At 38.4% G+C, this 25,231-nt stretch overlaps 7 protein-coding genes and 1 pseudogene across 11 annotated transcripts; 4 read left to right on the top strand and 4 right to left on the bottom strand.

The window, feature by feature from the left end:
• The first annotated feature begins 6 nt into the window (after window positions 1-6).
• On the top strand, window positions 7-1,499 carry LOC108558302 (ADP-ribosylation factor-like protein 1). The gene is made up of 4 exons (XM_017915175.1): window positions 7-239; window positions 302-518; window positions 580-691; window positions 752-1,499. The coding sequence occupies exons 1-4, from the start codon at window positions 236-238 to the stop codon at window positions 959-961; spliced, it is 543 nt and encodes a 180-aa protein (XP_017770664.1). The 5' UTR covers window positions 7-235; the 3' UTR covers window positions 962-1,499.
• Window positions 1,500-1,756: 257 nt separating this feature from the next.
• Window positions 1,757-4,409, bottom strand: LOC108558301 (palmitoyltransferase Hip14). The gene is made up of 7 exons (XM_017915174.1): window positions 4,194-4,409; window positions 3,592-4,134; window positions 3,360-3,527; window positions 2,934-3,296; window positions 2,711-2,873; window positions 2,390-2,634; window positions 1,757-2,321 (listed from the first exon to the last, which is right to left on the bottom strand). The coding sequence occupies exons 1-7, from the start codon at window positions 4,338-4,340 to the stop codon at window positions 2,076-2,078; spliced, it is 1,875 nt and encodes a 624-aa protein (XP_017770663.1). The 5' UTR covers window positions 4,341-4,409; the 3' UTR covers window positions 1,757-2,075.
• Window positions 4,410-4,787: 378 nt separating this feature from the next.
• LOC108558304 (thymidylate synthase) lies at window positions 4,788-6,438 on the bottom strand. Of its 3 annotated transcripts, XM_017915178.1 has the most exons (4): window positions 6,191-6,438; window positions 6,036-6,139; window positions 5,203-5,965; window positions 4,788-5,141 (listed from the first exon to the last, which is right to left on the bottom strand). In XM_017915178.1, the coding sequence occupies exons 2-4, from the start codon at window positions 6,038-6,040 to the stop codon at window positions 4,932-4,934; spliced, it is 978 nt and encodes a 325-aa protein (XP_017770667.1). In that variant the 5' UTR covers window positions 6,041-6,139; window positions 6,191-6,438; the 3' UTR covers window positions 4,788-4,931. The 3 variants fall into 3 exon arrangements, with proteins under 3 accessions (XP_017770667.1, XP_017770668.1, XP_017770669.1); XM_017915179.1 differs by lacking the exon at window positions 6,036-6,139; XM_017915180.1 differs by lacking the exon at window positions 6,036-6,139 and having other exon boundaries at window positions 5,203-5,959.
• Window positions 6,439-6,545: 107 nt separating this feature from the next.
• LOC108558305 (NADH dehydrogenase [ubiquinone] 1 subunit C2) lies at window positions 6,546-7,161 on the top strand. Its single transcript, XM_017915181.1, has 3 exons — window positions 6,546-6,779; window positions 6,840-6,983; window positions 7,046-7,161. The coding sequence occupies exons 1-3, from the start codon at window positions 6,611-6,613 to the stop codon at window positions 7,093-7,095; spliced, it is 363 nt and encodes a 120-aa protein (XP_017770670.1). The 5' UTR covers window positions 6,546-6,610; the 3' UTR covers window positions 7,096-7,161.
• A 538-nt stretch (window positions 7,162-7,699) lies between these two features.
• On the bottom strand, window positions 7,700-12,486 carry LOC108558303. Its single transcript, XM_017915177.1, has 9 exons — window positions 12,306-12,486; window positions 9,741-9,865; window positions 9,573-9,684; window positions 9,377-9,504; window positions 9,107-9,312; window positions 8,890-9,046; window positions 8,690-8,828; window positions 8,108-8,354; window positions 7,700-8,047 (listed from the first exon to the last, which is right to left on the bottom strand). The coding sequence occupies exons 1-9, from the start codon at window positions 12,370-12,372 to the stop codon at window positions 7,741-7,743; spliced, it is 1,488 nt and encodes a 495-aa protein (XP_017770666.1). The 5' UTR covers window positions 12,373-12,486; the 3' UTR covers window positions 7,700-7,740.
• A 1,731-nt stretch (window positions 12,487-14,217) lies between these two features.
• Window positions 14,218-15,979, top strand: LOC108558309 (annotated as a pseudogene).
• On the bottom strand, window positions 15,882-16,809 carry LOC108558308 (intraflagellar transport protein 43 homolog). The gene is made up of 3 exons (XM_017915185.1): window positions 16,564-16,809; window positions 16,232-16,488; window positions 15,882-16,164 (listed from the first exon to the last, which is right to left on the bottom strand). Exons 1-3 carry the CDS (start codon window positions 16,603-16,605, stop codon window positions 15,963-15,965), a joined length of 501 nt encoding a protein of 166 aa, XP_017770674.1. The 5' UTR covers window positions 16,606-16,809; the 3' UTR covers window positions 15,882-15,962.
• Window positions 16,810-17,469: 660 nt separating this feature from the next.
• On the top strand, window positions 17,470-24,761 carry LOC108558306 (gamma-aminobutyric acid type B receptor subunit 2). Of its 3 annotated transcripts, XM_017915183.1 has the most exons (10): window positions 17,470-18,020; window positions 18,328-18,465; window positions 18,823-19,098; window positions 19,243-19,308; window positions 19,381-19,560; window positions 19,627-19,836; window positions 19,921-19,981; window positions 20,507-20,883; window positions 21,009-21,281; window positions 22,829-24,761. In XM_017915183.1, exons 1-10 carry the CDS (start codon window positions 17,589-17,591, stop codon window positions 23,651-23,653), a joined length of 2,838 nt encoding a protein of 945 aa, XP_017770672.1. In that variant the 5' UTR covers window positions 17,470-17,588; the 3' UTR covers window positions 23,654-24,761. The 3 variants fall into 3 exon arrangements, with proteins under 3 accessions (XP_017770672.1, XP_017770671.1, XP_017770673.1); XM_017915182.1 differs by having other exon boundaries at window positions 19,627-19,981; XM_017915184.1 differs by lacking the exon at window positions 18,328-18,465 and having other exon boundaries at window positions 19,627-19,981.
• The last annotated feature ends 470 nt before the right edge of the window (window positions 24,762-25,231 follow it).

Below are 25,231 nucleotides of genomic sequence, written 5' to 3'. Positions count from 1 at the left end.
GCTAGAGTTGTGCTAGCAATTAGTAGAATTTGTGTAGAGAAAAAGGTTTGGTGATAATATATGTTCGGTTGGCATCAAACAAATACACCTTCTTTGACGTTTAATTTGCGTGACTTCTGTGTACACGTCAGGATTGATGTGAAACCGAATGAATGTGAAGTAAATGAAAACAATGAAGAATTGATGGTAACGGCTATAGTGTAGATTACAGCGTGAAGAAACGAGCTAAAAAAAAATGGGTAAGTGTTGAGCGAGAGAAATTTCTTTGGCGGTGGGTCAATAGGTTATGTTTGTTTTGCAGGTGGGTTGTGGAGTTACTTCAGGGGGTTGCTAGGCGCGAGGGAGATGAGGATACTGATTTTGGGGTTGGACGGCGCTGGAAAGACGACCATCCTGTACAGGCTGCAGGTGGGCGAAGTCGTGACGACGATACCAACGATCGGCTTCAACGTTGAGCAGGTCCAATACAAAAACCTTAAATTCCAAGTCTGGGATCTGGGTGGACAAACGAGCATCAGGTGAGTTCGACATAAACATTAATCAATTGTTTCTCTTCAATTTCCTCTTTTATCATTACAGACCTTACTGGCGGTGTTACTATAGCAATACGGATGCCATAATATATGTAGTGGATTCAGCAGACAAGGAGAGGATAGGTATTTCAAAAGATGAACTTTTCCATATGCTGCGGGTGAGAATTTAAACCATTTTCTATTTCTACATTTTATAGAATGATTTGTTATATTTGCAGGAGGAAGAGCTGACGGATGCTATTTTAGTGGTATTAGCCAATAAGCAGGATATGGCTGGATGCATGACTGTGGCGGAAGTGCATCAGGCTTTAGGCCTGGAGGCGCTCAAGAATCGGACCTTCCAGATATTCAAAACCTCGGCCACCAAGGGTGAGGGTTTGGACCAAGCGATGGATTGGCTCGCTAATGCATTGCAAAATAAGAAATAACAGTGAAGGCACGTTGATCTTCTAGTCCGCAGTGCACCAGGAGAAAGATCGGAGAAATTTAACAAGAGAAAAAAAAACACTTAACTAACAACAAACAAGCGGAAATTGTATTATTTTTTGAGCGAACCTATTTTTTTTTAATTTGTAATTACGTTCCACTTAATTTATTATATATATATACAGTTTAAAGGATTCATAACTATTGTTCTCTCTCTCGTTTCGGTGTGTGCATCATTCCTCTTATATATACATATAATATGATAATAATCAAAATGATACAAATTATTGTTTTTCTCTTGATTTGATTGATAAATGTTTAAAGTCTAACATTAGATTCGTAGCCCATAATTGAATTAGTTTATTATTTTGTCAAAGAAGTTTGAAAACGAAACAGAAATACTATAAACTATTCTACGTGTGTGCATAAGTAATTTTTGTACTGTACATTTCAAGATTAAAAGAAAATAAATCTACATAGATGTGTAAATGCTTGGAGTGTGCGTGTGTATTTATTTGTAACTCCAGAATTCTCATCATATTTAAACGTTTTTAATTTAATTTTATATATTTATTTATTATTGAAGCCAGCGATTTACTGAGAACATTCATTATTATTCTTGTTGAGCGTTTTCGAGATTATCTCGTACAGAAAATAATCGAATTTCAAAACAGAAAAGAGAACTTAGAAACAGCGATAGAAAAAGCTTGGGGAATTTTCAATATACATTACACACATTTATTTATAAGATTTAAAAAAGAAAAACAAATCGGAAAATTAAAAAAAAAAGTTATAATTAAAAAATAAAACGTAAGTACGTTGACTAGATTATTCTTGTATCTCTCTCAATATTATTATTATTTTTTTTTTAATATATAATAGGTAACATTTGCGGAGGTGGAGGTGTGTAGGCGAAAAAGGGTAAAGAGGCGCGCGCGAGTTTAAAATTATCGTTTTAAAAATCCACATTTATAAGAAAAAAAATCAATGTTGGAATGTGTTCATCTTTGTCCGTTCGTCTCTTCACTATCCATCCATCTCTTTTTGTTCTTGATGACATAAGCTATACACACATGTATTATTTCTTTTGTTTTTAAATTTGGATGTTCATTTTATTTAGACGTATTGATAATTGTCTTTGTGCCTGAGCAACGGCTGATGCTCGATATTCTTCTCCAGGTCGAAGCTCGTCATCCAGTCTTTCATCTGCGGCTTCATGAGACCGCAGCACGTGCATTCGAAAAACTCTGCAACGTTCATCAGAGGACCTTTGGAGAACGGGCTCTTCCCATTGTTCGTGATGAAGTGGTTGTATCTGCAGCGGTTCATCCTCTCGTTGGCCGTCATCCCCAAACAAGAAATCTAAACAGAAAATAATTGAAACACATTAATAAGAGAGTTCAGAATGTTGTACTTTCGTTCGCGGATACCTGGTAGATCTGACAGACGAGTAACATGGAGACCCAGGCAAAATGGAGGAGAGCATTAGCTGCGATGAAGGCGACCCAAGGATCGCATCTTGCTATTGCCATTGCGACGGTTGCGTAGCTCTCATTCCTATCGATGATGCACTCGGTCTCACTCTGCCAATACTTGGCTGTGCCGATCAACATTTGCCCGCACATGATGACCAGACACGCTAAGAATCCGATGAAATGCTTGTGATTTTTAGCACCTGCAGAAGCATTTCAATAGAATCGAAGAGTTAATTTAATATTTTGCTTTGCGTATATATTTTTTTTTGTACTTACCGATGCAATTCGCAACCCACGGACAGTGATGATCGAACCTTGCCACGCATTTGTTGCACACTGAGCAATGTTTGGATCGCAGCGGTCTGCGGACAAGACACGTCGAACAGAAGAGAGACGGTTCGAAACCTCCGGTACCACGTTCGGCCAATTCAATTATAGTCTGAAAGAATATAAAAATAAGTCGAAGCGCCTTTAAACATATTCAAATATTCAATCTTACTCTGAACCTGACATCCTGAGTTGCGTTTATCGTCCCTGCATCGCCTTTCCACGACTTCAGGAAGCAGTACCAGAGGAGGCCCGAAGTGGAGAGGAACACCAGGTTAATAAGGATGCTCGTATTCGGCATGATGTAGATGAACCATGTAAAGTACATCCAGATTTTCGTGGATACGTAAATGCTAAGCGGAAGGATGGCCATCAACCTGTCGTCGAACAGAATTTGTCCAGCCGAATTCAGCACAATGTACAAGCAGAGAAACAGGAATATCTTAATTAAAAACAACAAACTTGATCCTAATATTAAACCAGCCACGTAGAACGTCAGAAACGGTGTGCCGACCATGCACCACCATTTCACACGCTGCAAAACACAAAAATACCAGTTTATCATACTGCTTCATGTTCTAATTGTATTTGGATATACCTTGTCTTTTGCTATCCTAAAAAATATATTTCTTGATCGCAACGTGCTCATATTCTCCCTAACTTTCTCGGCCACCTTCGGTCCCACCCAGACGGCCCCTAAATTCGTTTGCAACATTGACAGTGGAGTATCCCCGCGATGATTTGGTATATTTAAACTAGCTTGTGCCTGCAAAAAGAAACAACAAACTCTAAATCGTTTCCTTCGGGCAATTACGATAACGCAATTTTACCTGTAATACTAATGTGGATATTGCTATAGTGTTTCTAGCTAAAATAGCCCAATGCAGGGCCGTGTTGCCTTGATTTGAGTCGGCCAAGCTCGTGTTGGCGCCCAAAGTCAGTAGAACCCGGGTAGGATCCAAGCTGCAAACCTTCCAGCAGGACCACATCAGAGGCGTCATCCCGCCTCTGTCCACGAGATCAGGGCTGACCCCTCGCGCCACGAAGTACGCAACGAGAGCGGTGTGCCCGAACTGTGATGCCAAATGTATGCAGGAACAACCCTCAGCATCTCTGAGTGTGGGATCAGCACCAGAATTCATCAGCAACACAGCTGCATCAAGATGTCCCTGTCTGGTAGCCCAATGCAATGGTGTTGCATTCAACTCTCCTCCAATTGCATCCACCTCAGCTCCCTTATCAATGAAGTATCTCATAATATCTTTTCGGTTGTTAATTGAAGCCCAGTGCAGCAGAGTGACTGTCTCGCTGTCCCTCTGGTTCACATTGTACCCAGCCTCAACCAGGTCTTTAACTCTGGCAAAGGCACCATACTAAAACTCACGGAGGTAGCAAATTTATCTTTCGTTGCTTGATAGAGTCTCTGTCTCACCTGAGTAGCCTTAACGATGTCGAAGCCGCTGTAGTCATGTTCGACTGCTGGCACGACGGGTTCTTTGGAAATGAGACTGTGGCAGTCCTTGTCCGTTTCTACACAGCCACCCGCAGTCGCCGCTGCCCCGCACGTATTCTGGTACATTTTCCAATTGGAGAGAAAATGTTTTGACAGTTAGACGACATTAAAATGCAGGTTAACTGTTTGACCTTTCTGTCACTATGGAACAATTGATTTCGGCGCTACCAACAACGCGAAATATCAAATAAACCTCAACAAGCTCAACATTCTTATTCATTATTGGTAGTTTCATAAAGCCAATTATAATTTTAAATATTTATAACAAACTATTAATTTCTCCTAAACCACACTTATTTTCATAATTAAACTTAACATTTTAAGCTTAAACGAAATATTAGCATTGTAATATTCAAATTTAAACTCACAAAAAAAACAAATTCACCGAATTTCCTTAGCCGACGTTGCTTAACTTTTGTCCTCCAACAACTGTAAAAACTAGAAATTATCCAGGAATTTGAAATCTAGGTATTATTTTAATAAATTAAATATATTTGATTTTGAAGAACCTAGTTAATGTAAAAATATTATATTTATATAAAAGAAAATAAATCTAGACAGGGAATTTCAAACATATAAGACAGGACTACACTTTTTTTGTTTGTTAAGTACTGATGCGAAGTAATAAGTACGCGAAAGGTATAAAAATCTTAATATTCAGACTGCCATGGGCATACTGATCTTCGGATAGGGATTGTAACCGCTTAGCTCAAAATCATCGAATTTGAAGTCATCGATGCTCGTGACTGTGCGTTTGATGTGCAGTTTTGGGAACGGTCTTGGTGTCCTCTCCAGCTGCTCCTGAAGCGCCTCCTTGTGGTTCATGTAGACGTGACTATCGCCCAAGGTATGAATAAACTCACCAGGCTGTAGAAACAAAGAGCAAAAAGTTAGTAAAAGAAACGTCGATTTTTTGCAAAAAGTTTACTTTAAGCCCGGTGATGTGTGCCATCATGTAGGTAAGTAAAGCGTAACTGGCGATGTTGAACGGAACTCCGAGTCCCATATCCGCGGATCTCTGGTAAAGCAGGCAGCTCAACTCTCCGTTAGCAACGTAAAATTGGACGAGACAATGACAAGGCGGTAAAGCCATCTGCGGAATGTCGATTGGATTCCAAGCGCACATTATGATCCTCCTATCGTTTGGTCTATTCTTGATCGTCTGGATCACGTTGTGCAGTTGATCAATACCCTTGTTGGTGTAATCGGCGTGCATCCCTTCGTACTTGGCACCGTAATGCCTCCATTGGAATCCATAAATTGGACCCAAGTCACCTTCCTCCCTCGAATTCAACCCGACCGAATCCAAGAAATCCCTGGTGCTGTTTGCATCCCAAATGTGAATCTTCCTGTCCTGCAATTCCTTAGCGTTCGTGCTTCCCCTGATGAACCACAGCAGCTCCTCCACGACGCCCTTCCAGAAGACTCGCTTCGTCGTCAGCAATGGAAATATGTTGTCCCGCAACGAGTAGCGCATCTGCGCCCCGAAAATACCGTAGGTGCCCACACCGGTGCGATCTCCACGTTGAACTCCAACATCCAATATACGCTTGATGTGATCCAAATACTGATACTCCTCATGTCTAATACCGTTCGTGAAATCACCGTGCTCGTTCGTGCAGTCCTGCGATTTCCTGCTGTCCACCAAAATTTCAATTGTGACCTTATTGTTTTCTGTTTCCATCCTGAAACTAAACCATTACAATATTACAAATTTGAAAAAAATATAAATAAATTAGCATTAGCATCAATTAATATTACCTCATATAAACAAATAAAGCATTTATTTAGTATTAGTATTTAAGTAAAAATTATTGCTTGTAGATTTGTTTAACCAAACTTCAAGAAGCGATTTCCCTCCAAAACTAAAATTGATTATTCATTGCAAATGAAGACTTATTTTACAAATATCTTACCTGGTTATGATTTCACTATACGCTGAAGACAATGGCTCGAAAATATTACTTGGAATTTGATATAAATGCAACTGCAGCAACTTTGATGGAAAGGATCTGTTCGAATTCGTTAATTTAAAATGAAGTATCTTCTTGTTGTCATCTTTGTTTTCTTCGATCCCGCAGGTGGCAGTATGTTAGCTTTTCCTTTCCAATCATAATTACCAATAAGAAAATGATCAATTCACAAATAGTATTCAATATATTTAAATTTCGATTTAAGATTCAATGAACCATTCAAAGTATTTGCAAGATTTTTTTCAAAATTTTCATAAATAAATTTTAGTGTATAAAACTCGCTTCATGTTGGCGTTCCGCAACAAATATCACTGAACCGTATTCGGATGACATCCAGTGACAGCTGTCAAAAAGCAGGCAATCATGGCGACTGGTCCGAGGCTTTCAGCGAATCCCTTGGAGATTTTAACCCCTGACCTCAGCAGGGAAGAGCCCTTCTTGAACAAGTATTATGGCTTCTTGGCGGCCGGATCACTGTGTCTTATTGGATCTATAATCGGACACTACAGCACCAAACGCCCCATCTTGAGCGGTATGTTTTCTCATGTTATTATATAATTCACGTTCACAACAAACGTTCTTCTCCCGAAAGGTGTACACAGGCATGCAGCCTACGCAGTGATCGGAGGAGCATTAGGACAGTACTTTGGAAATCTGCGCAACCAGCAAAACGCCGAAAGGGATGCAGTATTCCGTCATTATATTCAATTGCATCCAGAGGATTTCCCTGACTTTGGTAAGAGCAGTCTTGCAAGCGTGATCTGATCAACAGTTAATTGGATGTTTGTTTGTTTTTAGAGCGCAAGAAGTATTCAGAGATCTTTGAGCCATGGATCCCAATCCGTTAAGATTCTGTTAATTGAATAAAGCTAGTGTGTTATTATGTTGTACAAATAAATAATGTTATTTATCAATTACACTTGATTAACAGCGATTTTGATGAAAGTAATTTTTTCCGAATGCTTTTTAGGTAATAAGACGGTGTACATAGGCCACCATATTAACATATATAGAGTACTATAGTAGTACCGCTTAGCTATTGATCAGCAATATTAATAAACTTTTTTAAAACTATATTAAGTTATTAATAAGTCAGTTGGGGAACATATAGAATGATATACATATTTACTACTTGTGCATTTCCAATATCCAATAAGAAAGAGGGGCGTACTAAAAGTTTAAAGTTTTTTTGCGTGCCGTCGTCCATTTGCTTCGTTTCGACTTTTTTGATTGGTTGAATATTTCATAATGGCCAATTCGCAACCAATTGTAATCGACGAAAGATATCATAGAGAAATCGTGTATTTTTTTTTAAGTAATTGTAATTTTTATTAAGTCTGTAAAAAAAACAATTTAACAAATTCGTCACTCGATAAATGAGACCAACATAATATATAACAAATAACAACAGTTATCATTATTTGAGCAAATTAATTTCAATTCTCTTTATAATTATTATTTAGGCGTTTTTTTTGTTTTGTTTTTGTTTAAAGTTATTTCCTAACGTTATCAGGAACATAATTGTCCTTGCCCGGGATGCCGCTGCCTCCGGCGTCCCCGAGCCACGGGTACTGATTCGGGCATTCGGCGCAGGTCTCCAGGTACCTGGTGTCCGTGAAGTTCATGTTGGGGTTCTTGTAACTGAGCGCGCACTTGTTGCTGTTGTTGCAACTAGGTGGAGGAATGTTCTCCTTCTTCTTGACGCAGTTCCACGCCTCGATGCTGTTGACCTGCTTCAGAGACTTCGGATCCGTCATCCAGGTGAGGGCTTGTGTCATGGTCACGAACCACACGTCGGGACTGCAAATTATTGAATTTTTGTATAATGGAAAACGGATTTTTTTTGGAATGAGAACTTACAGCGTTGAGGTCCAATCCAAGAATTTGTGCAGACCTTGCTCCAACTCTTTGATAGAGAACCAATTCGTGTGGAATGGCATCATGTATGGTGCTTTGTTCTGCTCGTAGTACCTGCTGAAATCCTCCTGCAGCCATTCGAACACCTCCTGGGCGTCGTGATTGTGCAAAACGCATTGGTCCAAGTACGGGCAATGACCTCCCTCGTAGTCTTCCACGTAATGGGCGTTTAATGGTACTTCCCACACACCTGATGCAACACATATTTTTTAATTAGTCTTTTGCGTCATTCAGTAATGCTTTACATTTTTTTAAAACGATAGAAACGAGAAAGTCTCGACGCTTTACATGCACAAGTTTCGTGCATTATGTAAATAACCACAACACAAACCATTCGGTTTTGAAGTGTATTCTCTTTTTCCAAGTACTTTGATTATTTTCATTATTGTTCTCTATAATTTCTGAATTTGCTAATATAAGATATGGAAGTATTGGCCTTGATCGACCTTCCTTCTGCGTGCACTTTGAAAGTTTATTTGTTGAGGAAGTGTACCGGAATGCGAAAGTTAACAAACAAAGACGTACCGGGGAAAGTCTTCGTGGGGCACGATCCAGCCTTGCACTCGTGAGGAATCTTGTAGTCGAGAGTGTAGGGCCAAATGGGAACTGGCGAAGGAGGAGCTCCGATGGAGCTGTCGTAGATATAACCGAAATCTTCCAAAACCTATAAAGAACACCAAATTGATGAAACAATTCTTGTTCAGTAGAATCCACGAGAAATATACCTTGTATTGTGTGTTGCGTCCGGGCTTCAGGAAAGGCGCCCTCATACCTACAACCTCGCTCTTCGAGATGTTGGAGAAATGTTTGAGGATCTCCCTCATACCGATCATCTCGCCAACCCATTCCTCGTACCCCTTATCTTGAAGTCCTTGCTGCAAACTGCAACGAGCAATGTTAATTTACTATAAAACGAAACTATTGAAAACGTCTTGTTCTTACGAAATTGTTTCTGTGCCGATTTCGTGTCCGTCGCTGGCCAATTGCTGGATCATGTTGTAGTTGCTGTACTCGTGAGAGATGAAGAACGTTCCCTTGATGTCGCAGCCGTTAGGGTTCTGGCGGTTCTTGCTGAAGACTTTACGGTAATGATCGTAGTTGTTCAAGTTCACTGCGCCATCGAAAGTCAACAGAATCATTTGGGGAGTCTGCAAATTAACAAATAATTTATTAATATCTTGCTGCAGAGGATGTTATAGTTTTGCTACTCACATCTTCGGGGTCTAAACCTCCTGGGATCAAAGTACCATCCTTTGAGCAGAAGCAGTAAGGTAATTCGCACTCTGCCGTGTTGCATTTTGTGGCCAAATCAACTGGAGGTTCTGTGCTTGGGGCCGGTGCTAAATTTGCAATAAAATCAAATAAATAAAAGGAAAATTATGAAGATGAAGAAAAAGCAAATGATTACTTGAGGCAATTGGGCCGCACCGCGCCTCGTCCTTAAACGTGCAGTATTTGCTGATGTCATCGAAGTAGAGGCCGGAAGGACACCGGTTCATGTACGGGTATCCGTCGACGCACTGCAAAAGAATAATTCATCAATTTCCTGCTTACAATAACAAATTTCTCGATCTACCTGGTAGAAGCGTTTGCAGGTCGCCGGGTCGGCGAAGTTGCCGTTTCCCACCTCCGTCGGACACGTGAATTCCACATCTTCCTTCTTCGCCGCGGATGCCCTTGTATTCGTCTGTTGTGCGTGCGCTGAAAAACAAATTCAACACTTCAATTCTCTCCATCAATTACTAAAAGTAATACCGTTTATAAATTCAAATTAAAAACATAACTACTAATTACACAATTGTCACATTACTGAAGCATAATTTATAATGCGTTCAACTTTGATTTGCATATTCACTTTCATGAATGTCCATGTTTGTTCACAAATTATTCGCGTAAATACGTGTTCGCTTCATACGAAACTCAATAAAATACGTCTATAAAATTTAATTATTTTTTAAAATTTTTGAGAACTGATTTCAAGAAAACTTTGATACTGACCATAATATTTCTACGTTCATTTCATTCTTTACAATCTTAACTTTGATTGACAAATTTGATAATTAAGTTGAGTCTCATAGTTTGCGAGAAATTCAATAAAATCTAAAGAGACTTTTTTGACGATCAAATTATTTTATTAAATTTTTGAGCATTCATTACATGAAAATCTTTCATGTCACAAATATGTTTTTATATGCATTTTGTTCACTATATTCTTAGCTTTTACTAACGTATTTGATAATTGAGTTGAGTTTTGTGATTTGCGAGAAATTGAATAAAATAGATTTTTTTGTTGCAAAACTTAAGATTTGTCTTATTGGCAAATTATTATAGTGGCAGATATGTCTTTAATGAATAAAATATACACAAAAGACTTATCTTTCATTAAAATATTGAATAATTAAGCTAATTTGCAAAAAAAAAACAGCTCTGGCGAGATTGCTTTTCCAATTATTAAAATATTTTTGGTGAAAATTTGAGATTTTATTAAATGAGTGACAAATATGATTTTATATTCACATTAATCCTAACACTTTTACCTCTAATTTACGTATATGATGACTTTCCTAGTTTTTGATAAACACACTAAAACCTAAGGATTCTGCTTTTTCAAGAATTAACATTTATTTGTATTAATTTTGAAACTTAAATATGATAAAATACACGTTTAGAGTCGTAATTTTAATTAAGATAATGAATTTTCTAGTTGACTTGCGTAATTTTCACAAAATACAATAAAATCATTTTCGATCACAGTTTACACTTGATAATTAAGCTGATTTTCGTAGTTTGCTAAAAACGATGTACGTGCATACATATTTTAACATACTTTAAAATCAAATGATAGAATACAAAGTAAAAATGGTAAAACAAAATATAGGAATTTCAACTATAGAAGCAAGGATAAAAAACTTGAAATAACATTACATAAAGTCTATTAGATAATGTGAGAGTTATATCTAAAAAAAAAATAATAATAATAAAAAGTGACTAGGAGAGAAAGCAATAATTTATAAGTAAAAATTAAGTTTTTTTTTTTTCAAACGCGTTGAATGTTTTCGCGGAAATAAATGAATTGTAAATTTGCATCTTTCGGATGCAAACATCATTTATTTTCTCTTCGTGATTTGTGAAATATTGGATTGTTTACGCATACACATAACGTGATACCTTATGGTTCTCAAAGAAATAAAAGAAAGAAGTCTCGAGAAATGCGATTTTCGCGATCCGCACTTTCTACACTCGTCTTTCCTATCCGAAAACAGCTCGAAACTAATCACCGTTGGCTCCATTACGATTACCATCGACTCATTATTATAAACGAAACTTCTTAATTGCACCGCACCAGTTTGAGACCTTGATTTTTACCTATTTCTATTAGCAAAGCGTTTAATTTCATTAGTTTTTTTTCTTTCTTTCTTTTTAAATTTATATGTATTTTTTTTTAATACATATAAATTCCAAGAACAGTTTTAAAACGAGGTTACAGTAGAAAGTCAAAAGGATGCTAATACGGAGCCGAGGATGGAGCGGAGAGCTCGAGAAGCATGGAAAAGAAGGTATTGAATCAATGTATTGAAGAAGTAAGAAAATAATTCAATTGGATGCGTTCGATATTGGATATGTTCGATGAATTGTTGGCAAAATTATTATTTTGCGGCATGACATTTAGGAATGTAAATCAAACAAATTTTTGTAGCCGGAGAACTGGTTTGCAACCTTGCGATTCCGCAAATCGATCCGAAGGAAATCAATATGCACACTTACGTCGGGAACGCGTGTTCTTTTCGCGGATTACGCAACTCTACGTTTTCCTCGACTCCTTCATTTATTTATCTACCGATTTTGTTTGTTGTTTTTTTTTCTTTTTCTTTTCTTCTCTTCTTTTTTTGGATGAAGCAGACAGAGAGAGCAAAAGTGTTTCTGCGTTCGTGAAAGTTTTCGCACCGTAAATTACCGTTCCGATCTGGGCGAACTCGCGTACGTACGTGGCCTTTTCTACCGTTTTCGCTTTTTATTTCATTATTTATTTACATCTTCCTTCGAATCTTACTTTCTCGTCACTCCATCTCGATCCGCAACTTATCAAATTAATCAATGCCTCTTGATCATGATGTTTAAATGTTATTTGTTCAATACTCACTGATGGCAATCAGAGCGACTACGGTCAATACCGCTTTGGAGCAGTGTTTCTTCAGTAACACCGCCATATCTCTTCGCGAGTTACTACTGCTGGACAGGGCAGCGGACAATCACTGACGGTCTCTGCACTTTCCTCGTCTCTACTTCTCGACAACACCACACACACATGCATACACACACACTCGCACCTCCCGAGTGGTGGCCACTTTCTTTAGAACACACTCCACTAGGTCAAGGAAACGAAAAAGTCAATATATTACCCAAAGATATTCCCATATTCCTCTTACCAACGATCCGCGTTGTTTTTTATTGTTGTTGTTGTTCCTTCCATGCTTTTTTTCTCCTTTCGATAATTTCCATCTGCAAGAAGCCTCCGAGCGATTGCCTCATCCATCCGAAAGGTTTCTCTTTAGGAGGAAAAGCCGTAAATCCATTTGAATCCACCATCAAATATCAGCTCTAATCTATTAGATAACAAACACTTTTTACTTTTTTTTTGCAAAAAAATTACGTCAAATTATTTCTAAATAAAACGTTTCTAATCGATGCTCGCTTTTAATACTTGATAATAGAATTAGATAAATCTATTCATGTTCATTTCCATAATCTACGAGGAGAAACATGATATATTTATATAAGATTCCTGTTTTAATTACAAATTCATTTCCATAAGCTCTGAACAAAAAAAAAACTTAATTAATACCAAAAAAAAAGTGAAGAAGTCTTTAACATCAAGTTGAAAGTAAACTTGATCATTGGAAATATCTAAATGCATTCAATTAATATTCATTTATTCATTCATATAAGATCCTTATTATAGAAAAAAACAAATAGTTTTTTTTTCTGCTTCTTGATAACATATAAAAGGATATGATCAATTTTAAGACGATTTTTGATTCGTAAAGAAATACAATAAGTGTGCTTTATTTACACAAAAATGATCCAATAGGAAAACGTAAAATAATTCATGAAAAGTGATTGAAACATAAATAAATGTCATTTTGAAATTCAAGTGAAAGGTTTACCGTAGATGCAAATTATTGCAGAATTACGAGGATCCATTCAGTAATTATCTAATCAAACGGAGATGGTTTTCAAAATTGAGCATTCTTGTTATATAACGACTTTCTTTTCCATTGATTATGGAAATAATGATGATAAAATATTGATTTGAATAAAATTCAAAATTAATTAGTTGTAGCAGCGAAGAACGAGTAAGTTTTATTTTTTTGGGTTGTCGTTGGAGGCGACCAGAAGGAGAAGAAAAGGCCAGCCACGACCTTGTCAATTTAAAAACGGCATATTTTTTTTTGGTATGCACGAGGAAAGATCTTTTTAATCGATTCGGAAAACCTTGAGTTGACTGCATGCATACAAGGAAAAGAACGCAATTGGAGATGTTATTTCTGGCTTAATAAAACCGAAAGACGGGGCCGATTCGTGCGCGTTTTACACGTAAAATCAATGGAAATGATCGATCAAGGAATGCCTTTCGATAATAGTCTTTGGCTTTCTAAAAGCAAAAATATTCTTATTATCGTGGCCGAACGGCCTTCGCGAATTTGAAATTCCTGCGTAATTCGTTTCCTGTTGCGTGCGATTGGTTGCCTAACAAAACCTAGAAATGTTATAATAAGTATACTGATTTAGAAACACTAGTATTTTCTGTTGATTCTGCAGTTGGATTTGATTATCTATGCACAAAATGTTGTTATTTATTAAAAATATTCTTATAAGATGTTTAAAATTTTGAAAGAAAATGCGTTTTTTTTTTAAATAAAGATTTGCTAAATACAAATTTCTCTCTTTTTTTTTAAATTATGTTAAATCTTGCAAAGCTTTGCTTATAGGAATTACACAAGATGTGTATACATTTCATTGATATCGATCGGTTTTGTAATGTCAGCTGACTTCGGTCCGGACGGACGGACGAGGATGAAAAACAAAACAATTTATTTATAGGTGCGCGTCTGTATATAAATAACAAGTGCGTTTATTTTTAGCGTGCGATTTGAAATTGTGAACGTTCAAATGGAATCCCTGCCAATTTTGAATATCGACAAGGCGTGCAGGGCTTGCCTTATGGAAAAGGAGGCAATGGTCTCCATATTCGAAGACAATACATCAGATATTTTCAGTTATTGCACGTCGATAATGGTGATCATGTCTAGATGAAAAAAAAAACAATTAATTGATTTTGTTTGGTAATTTGTTATTGTTTCTTTTCCAGATTGATGGTCCTGACAGGTACCCGAGATTCATTTGTGTGGACTGCAGGAATGAACTGACTAAACTGTACGAGTTTAAGCAGCTTTGCTTGAAGTCGCATGAGTTTCTGGGGCAATGTTTCAGTACAAAGTATGAAGATATAGAGTTGAGTTTGTCTGAATATCTAAAGACAGATAATTTTATGGTCAATGAGATGGTGAATGACAATTTGCTGCATGAGCTGGAGACTGTGCAGGAACCTGGTGTTTATGAGGAGGAGCCTATTGTTGAGATGGAAGTGGCTGAAGTGTTGGAGGAGCAGAAGCAAGAGGATACTGCTAAAAAGAAAGAAGTGGATGATGAAGNNTATGACTTGTTCTATTTGCAAGAAGAATTTTGCTGGTGATGTTATTTAAATAGTTGAATGGGATTGTTCTTTATGATTATGATCTTTGCAGCTCTTAAGGCGCTGAAGCGACATATCCGTATCCACATGAAGAACAAACCGTTTCAGTGCGATATATGCGAGAAGCAATTTTCGGAATCGGGGAGCTTGAAAAGGCACGTGAGGAAACACAAGGGGGAGAAGACGCACCTCTGTATGATCTGCGGGAAGAGCTTCTACGAGAGCAACGTTCTCGCCGTGCACATGAGGATCCATACAGGCGAGAAACCGATCTCATGCAATATCTGCAGCAAGAAATTCGCGGATCCGAATGGGCTCCGCAGTCACATGGTGACGCACAGCGGGGAGAGGAAACACATCTGCAAGATATGCGATAAAGGGTTCACGCACTCGTTCGTGCTGAAGAAGCACATGAGGATCCATAGCGGGGAGCGTCCGTATCTCTGCAAAATCTGCGGGAAGACGTTCACACAGGTCTCGCGTTTGTCTGCGATCCGAAATCCAACTAATTTGCGTGCGTTTTAGAGCCACTATGTCACTGTGCATATGAGAAAGCACACGGGGAACATGCCGTACGGCTGCACCGAGTGCGACAAACGTTTCACCCAGAGGAACCAGCTGAAATTGCATTCGAGGACGCACACCGGGGTCAAGCCCTACGTCTGCAACATCTGCGGCAAGAGCTGTGCCCGCTCCGGTGATCTCAACGCTCACATGAGGAGCCACTCGGGGGAAAAACCATACGAGTGCAAGGTCTGCCTGAAGAAGTACAGCACCTCGAGCCACCTGAACGTGCACATGCGGTCTCACAACGGGCAACGCAATCACGTGTGCGGTATTTGCGAAAAAGCCTTCATCGATGCCCACCGCCTGAAGGCACACACCCGGGTGCACACGGGAGAGAAGCCCTACCAGTGCGAAATATGCGGTAACAATTACTCGCAATCGGGGGCCCTCGCCGTTCATCGGCGATCGCACACCACCGAGAAGACCCTGCAGGTGTATGTAATACAAGAAGACATGCTAACATCGTTACAATGAACATTATTTATTGTAATTGATCAGATGCTCAAACAGAGCGTCCATGCTCCACAACTCATCCACCTCTTTGACATCCTTCTCAGGGTACAGCTTGTTTGTTAAGAATGATAAATTGATGTTGCCTAGGTTAGCAATATTTTCACCACTCTGCAGACTCACAAGCTCCTTGTCCAACTCCTTGTAAGTAGCCTTATTTACCAGAACCCTAGAAAACAAAAAAGAAACACCACCAGTTCATTCAATCCACATAACAAGTGCAGTACAATAATAACATTGGTTGTTTAACTTCTTGCAAGCTGCCAATGTCATCTTGGAATTCGTCAATATCCGGTATGATAGGTATATCATCGTTATCAGAATCAATGGCTCTGTTGTCTTGGAACCTCTCCTGTTCAATCAGATTAGTCGAGTTTTTCCTTCCAGACTTGTTCCCTTCATCAGCCCATTTTCCAGCCTTCAAGGGAAGCCTAGTCGACTTCTGAGAATCCTCGCTCTCGACACCGGCCCTCCTACCCTGCTTTGCAGCGCTCTAAACACACAAGATACACACACACATACAGACGTAATCAACATCATTGAATCGTAATTAATGAACGTATACAACCTTTTTGTTAGCCATGAAATCGATATCGTCATCCCAATTCATGATTGGAAAAAGTTTATCACTCAACGTACTCTTGTTCTATGGCAATCTATGGTAGACGCTACGTTTTTCTTTGTTTCGGTCATCGTTACCTGGGTTACCTGAAGTTACCTGTAAATGCTACCGGTAGATTGCAGGTAATGTCAAATCTGAATAAGATTAAACTCTAAAGTTTCATTTGAGAATCAAACGAATTTGTGAATGTTAGTGACAATAAATAGATTATAGAAATTCACATAATATTTATTAGATTCCAATCCTTCTATTATATTATATGTAAATACTTGAAATGACAAATTATTTCAGATTCAGAAAATCTATAAGATTCTTCTTGATGAACTACGCTTCCAAATAGGGAAATACTTTTATAGATTTAGCAGCAAGATCTTTAATTATAGAAATGAAAAGATTTAAGTAAAGTTAAGTTTTGGTATTTCACACATAGATGGCAGAATATGGCTGGCTGGTGTATTTAAAAGTGAATTTAAATTTAGTTTTATGCAAAATTATGATACAAGGTTCACCTGCATCTCAGTTTATTATTTGTGTATGAATAGTTTTATTTAATAATTATTGTTGTAAGTAAAGGCCATTCATGTTCTGATGATGATAATTGAGATAATTTCAAGATATGTAAAATATAAGATCTTTGTTGAGGTTCACAAGTACACGAAGTGAAGGAGAACAAAGTGCGTTTATAATGGCTTAAATATTGTTAATTATATTGTGCTGAATTCGAGGAATATTAAAGGCGATAATTGTAACAATGGGCGCCGGTTCGAGGATCGCGTAAAGTGGGCAGCGAAGAACAAAAAGGAGAAGGGAAAAAAGCTGAGTCGCTGTTGCAGAATGTAAGGCCCTTAGCGATTTGCGTCTCACGCGCACTGGAGGACTTCTTGAGAGGTTTTATTCATCCCACCATACTTCGAAAGGACTTTTCCAGGCTTTTCTGCAAACGCGGCGCGATTCCTACAAAATTCATTAGGATGTGGCTGTTCGCAAGGCACGTCCGCGCCTTCCTCGTGTCCGTCGCCGTGCTCACGGTCATCCTCAATCTGCAGGACAAGAATTCGTCGAAGAAGTCGCATTTAACGATAGGCGCTAACGAAAGCTGGGGCAACGATAGCAGCAGCGAATACGGTGATGATTACGATCTGTTCGATGAGGAGGAAACTTCGGAGATGTTGGAGGATGTTAAGAAGCAAAAGTACAGGGAGTTCGTGTTGGGTGGAAGGAGCGCTCGTGGCGAGGACGACTCCGATCTGCACGTCCTGGGGCTGTTCGAGATGACGACGAAACATGGGATCAGAGATGAGGGCTTCGCCGAGGTATTCGCAGCTCAAATGGCCGTCGACCACATCAACCGCAAGAATCTGCTCTCGGGACACAGGATTAAGCTGCTCATAAACGACACCCAGGTACGCAAACACGTAATTTATTGGGCCGCATTAGTTGGCAGAGACTCTTAATTGTGCCGGCGCACATCAAATATTGACAGAGCGAGATAATAATACTTTTTTAATTACCTACCATTTATTTTTTTCGTTGTAATTTGTACTTTCGCAATCTGACAAACTACCAATCGTTGATCGATCGATGCTGCACCAATCCTCTGGACGCGCGTGGATTAAAGATAAATTGATGATGAAGAAGAAGAAGAAAAAACAAATAGTCTTGATGAATTGGATGGATGAAGTAGAAGATTTACTTCTTGTATTGTTTCAGTGCGATCCGGGCGCTGGCATCGATCGCTTCTTTCACGCTCTTTACTCCAAGAAAATCATCATTATGCTGCTGGGAAGTGGCTGCTCGAACGTCACCGAAAGTTTGGCAAACATTGTTCCGTACTGGAATATTCTGCAAGTAAATTAATTTAAATCTCCTAAACGTATTCTGGGTGTTCCAGGCGCTCGACTCTTGCACAACCAAACCGGCATCATCCATAAATCTCGTCGAAACAAAAGCTTCTTTTCATCATTAATGCCCCTTGCAAAATTTCGCTTTCTTCCATATTCATTCTACTCAGCTACAAAGTTCAGTTCGATCAAACAATCCACAAATTAATAACAAAAGATTAAAATTTAGTAGATTTAAAATTTAAGTGCTTTCCAGCATTTCCCTTTTTTCTCTTCTAACAAAGTTTAGTTCCTTTCATTGACAAGTATAGTACGATAATTTAATCAGTGTATATACACGGTCTAGTAGTACTGCATATCTCAGGTGTCTTTTGGGTCGACGTCGCCTTCCTTGAGCGATCGGAATAAATTTCCTCTGTTCTTCCGAACCGTCGCACCGGATTCCTCCCACAACGACGCTAAGGCGGCTTTCATCAGGAAGTACAAGTGGGACACGGTGGCAACGTTCAGCCAACGCGAGAACATCTACCTCTTTCCCATCAACAACCTCATCATCAACTTGGAAAAATCGGACGTGCAGTGCGCCAAATCTATCACATTCTCTTTGAGCAACTTCAAAGAACGTTTGAAGGCCTTGAAGGTAAATTGAATATATTTAAATTAATTAAATTCGAATGGTCAAATATTGTCAGTTAACATCAGTAAAACGATTCGACGATTTTTGACTTCAATCATGGAACACGACAAATATAAATGAATTCAATTACATTTTTCGTTGTTTCAGGAATTGAATGTAAGGATTATAGTTGGTAGTTTTTCTGCGAAAATAGCTCCGAGGATATTCTGTGAGGTAATGTAATCTCACAGCGAAAAGTAGATCGAGTTGAGATTTAGACGTGAGCTGGTTATTTCCATGTTGCAGATATATAAATTGAAAATGTTCGGTATCGATTACGTTTGGATCCTGCAGGATCGGCAGGCGACGTGGTGGCGGGACACAAAGGATTGCAGACACGGCCACCTTAGGGAAGCCACCGAAGGAGTCATCTTTCTGGAGCATCACAACATGATCCCCGATAACGGCGTAGCAATCTCCGGCCTGGTAAGAAGGCCCCGGTTGAATTAGAGGCATATTTTTTTTTCCACTTCATCTTCTTCATGTCTGCAGAGCAACAAGCAATTCGACGATGCGTTCAATAAGTCTCTCCACTCGAGGCACGCTCGGCAAACGTACGATGCAATCTGGGCCATGGCACTGGCCATGAAGGCCGTGAGCACCAGGAACGATTACAATCTGACCGATTTCTTCTACGACGACGACAAGTTCATCGACGAAGCGGTTGGATACATGCAGGAGCTGCGGTTCATGGGTGTCTCGGTGAGTGTATCTCTCGTTTCCATTTCATCTTGTTTATTTTTTCTTTGTTTTCGTTTTTCTTTCACTATTTGTTTTGCACGCCAGGGACCTGTCCGATTTCGAGGAGCGGATCGCGTTGGGAATTCGATAATTACGCAGATCCAAGGTAAGCCTTCCGAGTATTCTCCAAACTTATCATCATCGGCGGAATTCAGTTTCGCTTTAATCTCCTTCTTCAATCCAATAACAACATAATTGCAACTAGCATTTAATCGAAATGTTATTATTATACGTCTGAAACAACATATCATATTTGGTCACAAGTCTTTATTGGTCAAATACTGAAGTCTTCCTGTCCAAAAACATCTTAACAATTAAAGAATAACACCTATTCATTATTGTTGAGTAAATATTCAATTTACTTTAGGGAAATACGGTGCGATATTCTCTGCTAACTGAATTATGAAAGTTAGAAAGATAATTATCGCAGGAAACTTCCTAAATGTGCACAACATCAGAAACAAATCTGTTTAACTTCGACTTGTTTGGAGTTTGTTTTTTGATATAAAAAAGAAATAATGAAATTCGTTTATCGACAATGCTAAAATTCCAAAATTTCTACATTCAAGTGAACTAATGAAATGTGAAAGTTTAATATGATACTCAATTTGCTAAAATTATTATGTTAAAGGTGGTGTGTCAAAGACTGTGGCCATTTATTACGTGGACGATGGACGGCTGGACTTCAAGTGCTACGGTTGCAATGCTATAAGATGGCGCGAGGGAAAGGTACCGATCGCCAAGAGGGTGCTACGATTCAAACTGGTGACTATCCCGAAATCCGCCTTCTACCTAGTTTCCATCGTATCGGGAATGGGAATCCTCGCTTGCATATTATTCCTGTGCTTCAATTACCGCTACAGAGAGCAGAAAGTCATCAAGCTATCTAGTCCGCGTCTGAATAACATCGCCGTTTCCGGATGCGTACTTGTCTATGCTGCAGTCATTCTCCTGGGCATCGACATACGTACCGTCCTCCGAGTTTCCCATTTCGCCAAGCTGTGCACGGTGAGCAGTCAATGCAAAATTTTGCGGAATTACATATTACACGAGTTTATCGTATTCCCAGCATTGCTTGCGTTCGAGCTGTAATTTCGAAACTTTTTAATTAACACGCTCTTTTTGATGATCAGATGAGGGTGTATCTGCTCTCCGCCGGTTTCTCCTTGGCCTTTGGTTCGATCTTCGCGAAGACCTACAGAATCCAAAGGATCTTCACGTACAGCACGAGCGTCAGAGACAAGTTCCTCAAGGACAAGCAGCTGATCTCGCTCATCTTCGTCCTGCTGATCATCGACGCAGTGATCATCGCACTTTGGGTATACACGGATCCAATGCAGAGGCATCTCCACAATCTCACTATGCAGATCAGCTCCGATGATAGATCAGTGCTTTATCAACCTCAGGTACAAAACAAAAACAAACAACAATAATTAAGTCATTCAAGTAACGCTAATCTAGTAAATATTAGATATTGCTTATGTACAAAAATGCAATATGCAGTAAAGGAAAAGAGAACGGGCGAAAAATTGATTTAACATGAGAACATTTACATGTATACTTTTCGTGGTAAACCGATCGCAGCGGAAATCGAATATTATTTTTTGTTTTATTATTTGCCAACGTACGTCTACTTTTTGATTTAGATGAAAATATATGAATCGATAACCGTAGGATTTTCCCGAGGGACCGGATTTGTACTCACGAAAATGAAATTGCAATAAAACAATGCTCTCATACAGATTCCAGTAGAAACTATCATTTTTTTTTGACAAATTAATTAAATTTTCAAAAAAAAAAATAAATACTGATTTTAATAAAATGAGATCAGATCATCGTCTATTTGTAAATACGATTCTTGTAGAGAGAGAGAGAGGAAGAAATAAATGCTAAAAGGATTCTAGAGCGAAACGTCGCTCTTTCGCTTAAAAAATAATTAGATTGCCTTTGTGAATGTGAGGGGGAAAAAGAATTCGATTAAAAACAAAATATAGTAATGAGATTTCCGCATTTTTCGCCGGTCCACAAATATAATTTATTAGAGAAAAAAAATAACATGGAAATTCCAATTAATTGCATTCAAATTATGAAATGAACTGAATTATACCGTTCGTTATCACTTAATTGTACTAGAGTTGTTAGTTTGTTCAGTGCATGTTTAAAAATATAATTTCATTTTGTAGTCTGTAATGAATTGGTGTATGTTCGGATGTATATTATAATGATTTTATGATAATTAATTTCCGTTGAAATGCAGAATTCATTGATGAAACTGTTTTTTTCTAGTAACTATTAATTTGACATCAATGTACGATATTATTTACTCTGCTGTTGATGTGAAATTAATAATTTTACTTTGAAGTTTCAGTTTCATTATATATAAATAAATAATTAATTTCAAAATTGCAAAGCAATCAACATTTTAACGATATTATATTCTCTATTATATTGGTGTAAAATTAATACTTGATAATTAAATGTAATTATTATTGACGATTCTTCCAACAGTCAAGAATACAAAGTATGCTAAAATATACAGTGAAACCTCACTTAACCGCGAATATCTCGCATAGTGCGGCTTCGATCAATCCGTGCGGTTTGAAAATTTCAAAATAAAACTAAATTTTAATTCAGCAAATTAAAAGTTAAATTCTACAATATTAGTATAAAAGTATTTCTTTATAATTTAGCTCAGTTACATTGATTTTTAATTGCAATATAATCAATTTATTCGAATTTAGAATTTAATGATAATTAAAATGATCTGTGAATGTTAATTTAGTTATATTAGATACATGCTACTATTTTTATTCTGTGATTTGTTGTAGAGGAAGAGTTTATAGGGTAATCAAAGTTACATTGTTGCGATATCCGTTTCTGGGCTGCGGGGGTGAGATATAAAAGCGTATTTTTTGGACTAATTCGGTTCTTGCTCTTTATCGACGTTCGGCAGGTGGAGGTCTGCAAGTGTAACAATACGACCGGATGGTTCATAGCGATTTGCGTCTACAAAGGGTTCCTGCTGACAATGGGTGTTTACACGGCTTGGGAGACGCGCCGCATCAAAGTGGATGCTCTGAACGATTCGCAGTACATCGGGATCAGCGTGTACAGCACCTTCTTCGCGTCTCTCGTCGTCTTCGTCACGCACTTCCTTACCGATTACATCCTCCTGTCGTACATCGCGAGGACCTTCAGCATCTTGACGTCGACGACGATCACGCTTCTGCTGCTCTTCGTGCCCAAGCTGAAGTCGGTGCTGTTCGAGGACGGCGAGGATAAGGATCAGGTGATGCAGAGCATGGGTTTGAAGATCGAGTGCAACACCCGGCGCCTCCGCATCGACGATCCGCACGAGATCGCCTACAGGATGGAAGTGCAGAACAAGGTGTACCGTTGCGAGATACAGGCTCTGGACAAGGAGATAGCCATACTCGAAGGGCTGCTGAGGAGACAATCCTCTAGCCCTAATTACCCCAAAGTATCGAGGGCTTCATGGCCTTCGACGCATCTTCAGGGAATCGAATCGATGGCGCGAAGGCCTTTCCTCTCAGAAACGACGCTACTCGAAGAGGACGACGATAACGTGATTACGTTCCTTGCGGATCGCCCGAGGGTCCTCGACAAGCTCAGGACCTTCTTCAGCAGACGCATTCCTTCCTGGCGTTCGCGTTTCGTCAACGGATTACCGCCGCCGCCGCAGCCGCAGCCGCCACCCCCAATCGAAGTCTCAAAGCCATTTATCATCCCCATCAATGAGAACCCATTACACACGTGATCGATTCCAGCCAAAAAGCGAACGCGAAATCTCCATTATGCCACCCACACTTTACTATCTTTTTTTTTCTGTTTTATTTTGCTGTACGTGCTTTTTTCTCTCTCTCTATCTCTCTCTTTGTTTTGCTCCCTTTCCGAATCAATTACGGAATTCATTTATATTTCAAATGCGGAAACTTGTTTATTCGCAAATTAGTGGTCGTTTCGTCCGTCGAGAGTTAATTTGCGTGGATAATTGAGGCGGCCGCCTCTGAAAACCGAATCAAATTGTTTTCGTTCCATTCATTTGCATGCGCGCCACGCCACCCGGAAAGGTCCACAGGCAAATACAACTTTAATTCGATAGAATCAGTTTAATTCCAAATATCTGAAACTTGCTTAGAAAACTACCAACCGCACAACCAAATTCATTCATAACGTAGCTACAACAACAAATTAGTTTTATTTTGTTCTAACCGCATTAGACATTTCCATACACAAATTCAGCGAAATGTAAGCAATCAGAAGATAAATCTGGTAAGAGAATTTTGCTCAATGAATATTTACTTTGTTTTGAAATTTTCAAACCGTACTAGAAGAATGTTAATGATGTTTTTGAAGAGCCAAAAATAGATTGGAAATAGATCAAACTTGAAAAAGTATTAGATCATAAATTCGAGACTAAACGAACGATATAAACATTATTTTATGTTTCGTTTTATTTTTATTTTTTTTTTATTCACGATGATGAAACACTTCCATCGGATCCCATAAAACCAGTTGCGCTTTTCCAATTCCATAGTGAAAATTTTGCCATTCGGATGAAAACGCGTAAGGGGCAAGTTCATAAACTTCGCACGTGTAAAATATTTAATGAAATTTACTTTTACGTGCGCAATATTCTCTCATGCATCGCACACGCTCACTCCACTTCTATGAATTCCTTTTCGCAAGTTTATGCAGGCTGCACATATTACCGTGCATTCGCTCTTGAAAAAGTTTAGTCCGTACCAAAAAAAAAAAAAAAAGAAAAAAGAAAGAAAGAAAAATTGAAATTACGAAATCGTAAACCGGAATTAAATCGCGCTCAAATTAATTACGAAAATCTAAATAATTTATTTGAAATCAATTAAACATACATAATTATAGCAAAAAACGAAACAGAAAATAAAAATGCACATAGCAAAAGTCTATAGTAAAATAAATGCATTGCTTCAAAGGTTCGAATCTGATTTGCTGTTGCAAATTCTAATTTGTATTTGAAATCCAATTAATTTCAAAAAACAAATTTCGTATTTATTGCATTTGCTACAAAGACATTTCGTTCCGTGCATCCCATTATTTCCGTATCTCCTCTGAAACTTTTTTAATTACAAACGGTATATTAATACGTTGAATTCTCATTTTTGTATGTACATTAAATAATTCGCCGCTTTGTATCCACTCTATCTCTTCGCTTCGTTTCCAATCCTTGTTTTTTTTTACTTTTGAATACGGAACTTATTAATAATTTCATATATAAAAAATAAATCGAATTGGCTATGGACAAATCATTAAATAGGGATAGTGTAGGTCACTTGATTAGTTGTCAAAAATAAAA

This window comes from Nicrophorus vespilloides, unplaced genomic scaffold, assembly GCF_001412225.1.
Source record: "Nicrophorus vespilloides isolate i.1.1-1 unplaced genomic scaffold, Nicve_v1.0, whole genome shotgun sequence".
NCBI lineage: Eukaryota > Metazoa > Arthropoda > Insecta > Coleoptera > Silphidae > Nicrophorus > Nicrophorus vespilloides.
This window is presented reverse-complemented; position numbering and strand designations above follow the sequence as displayed.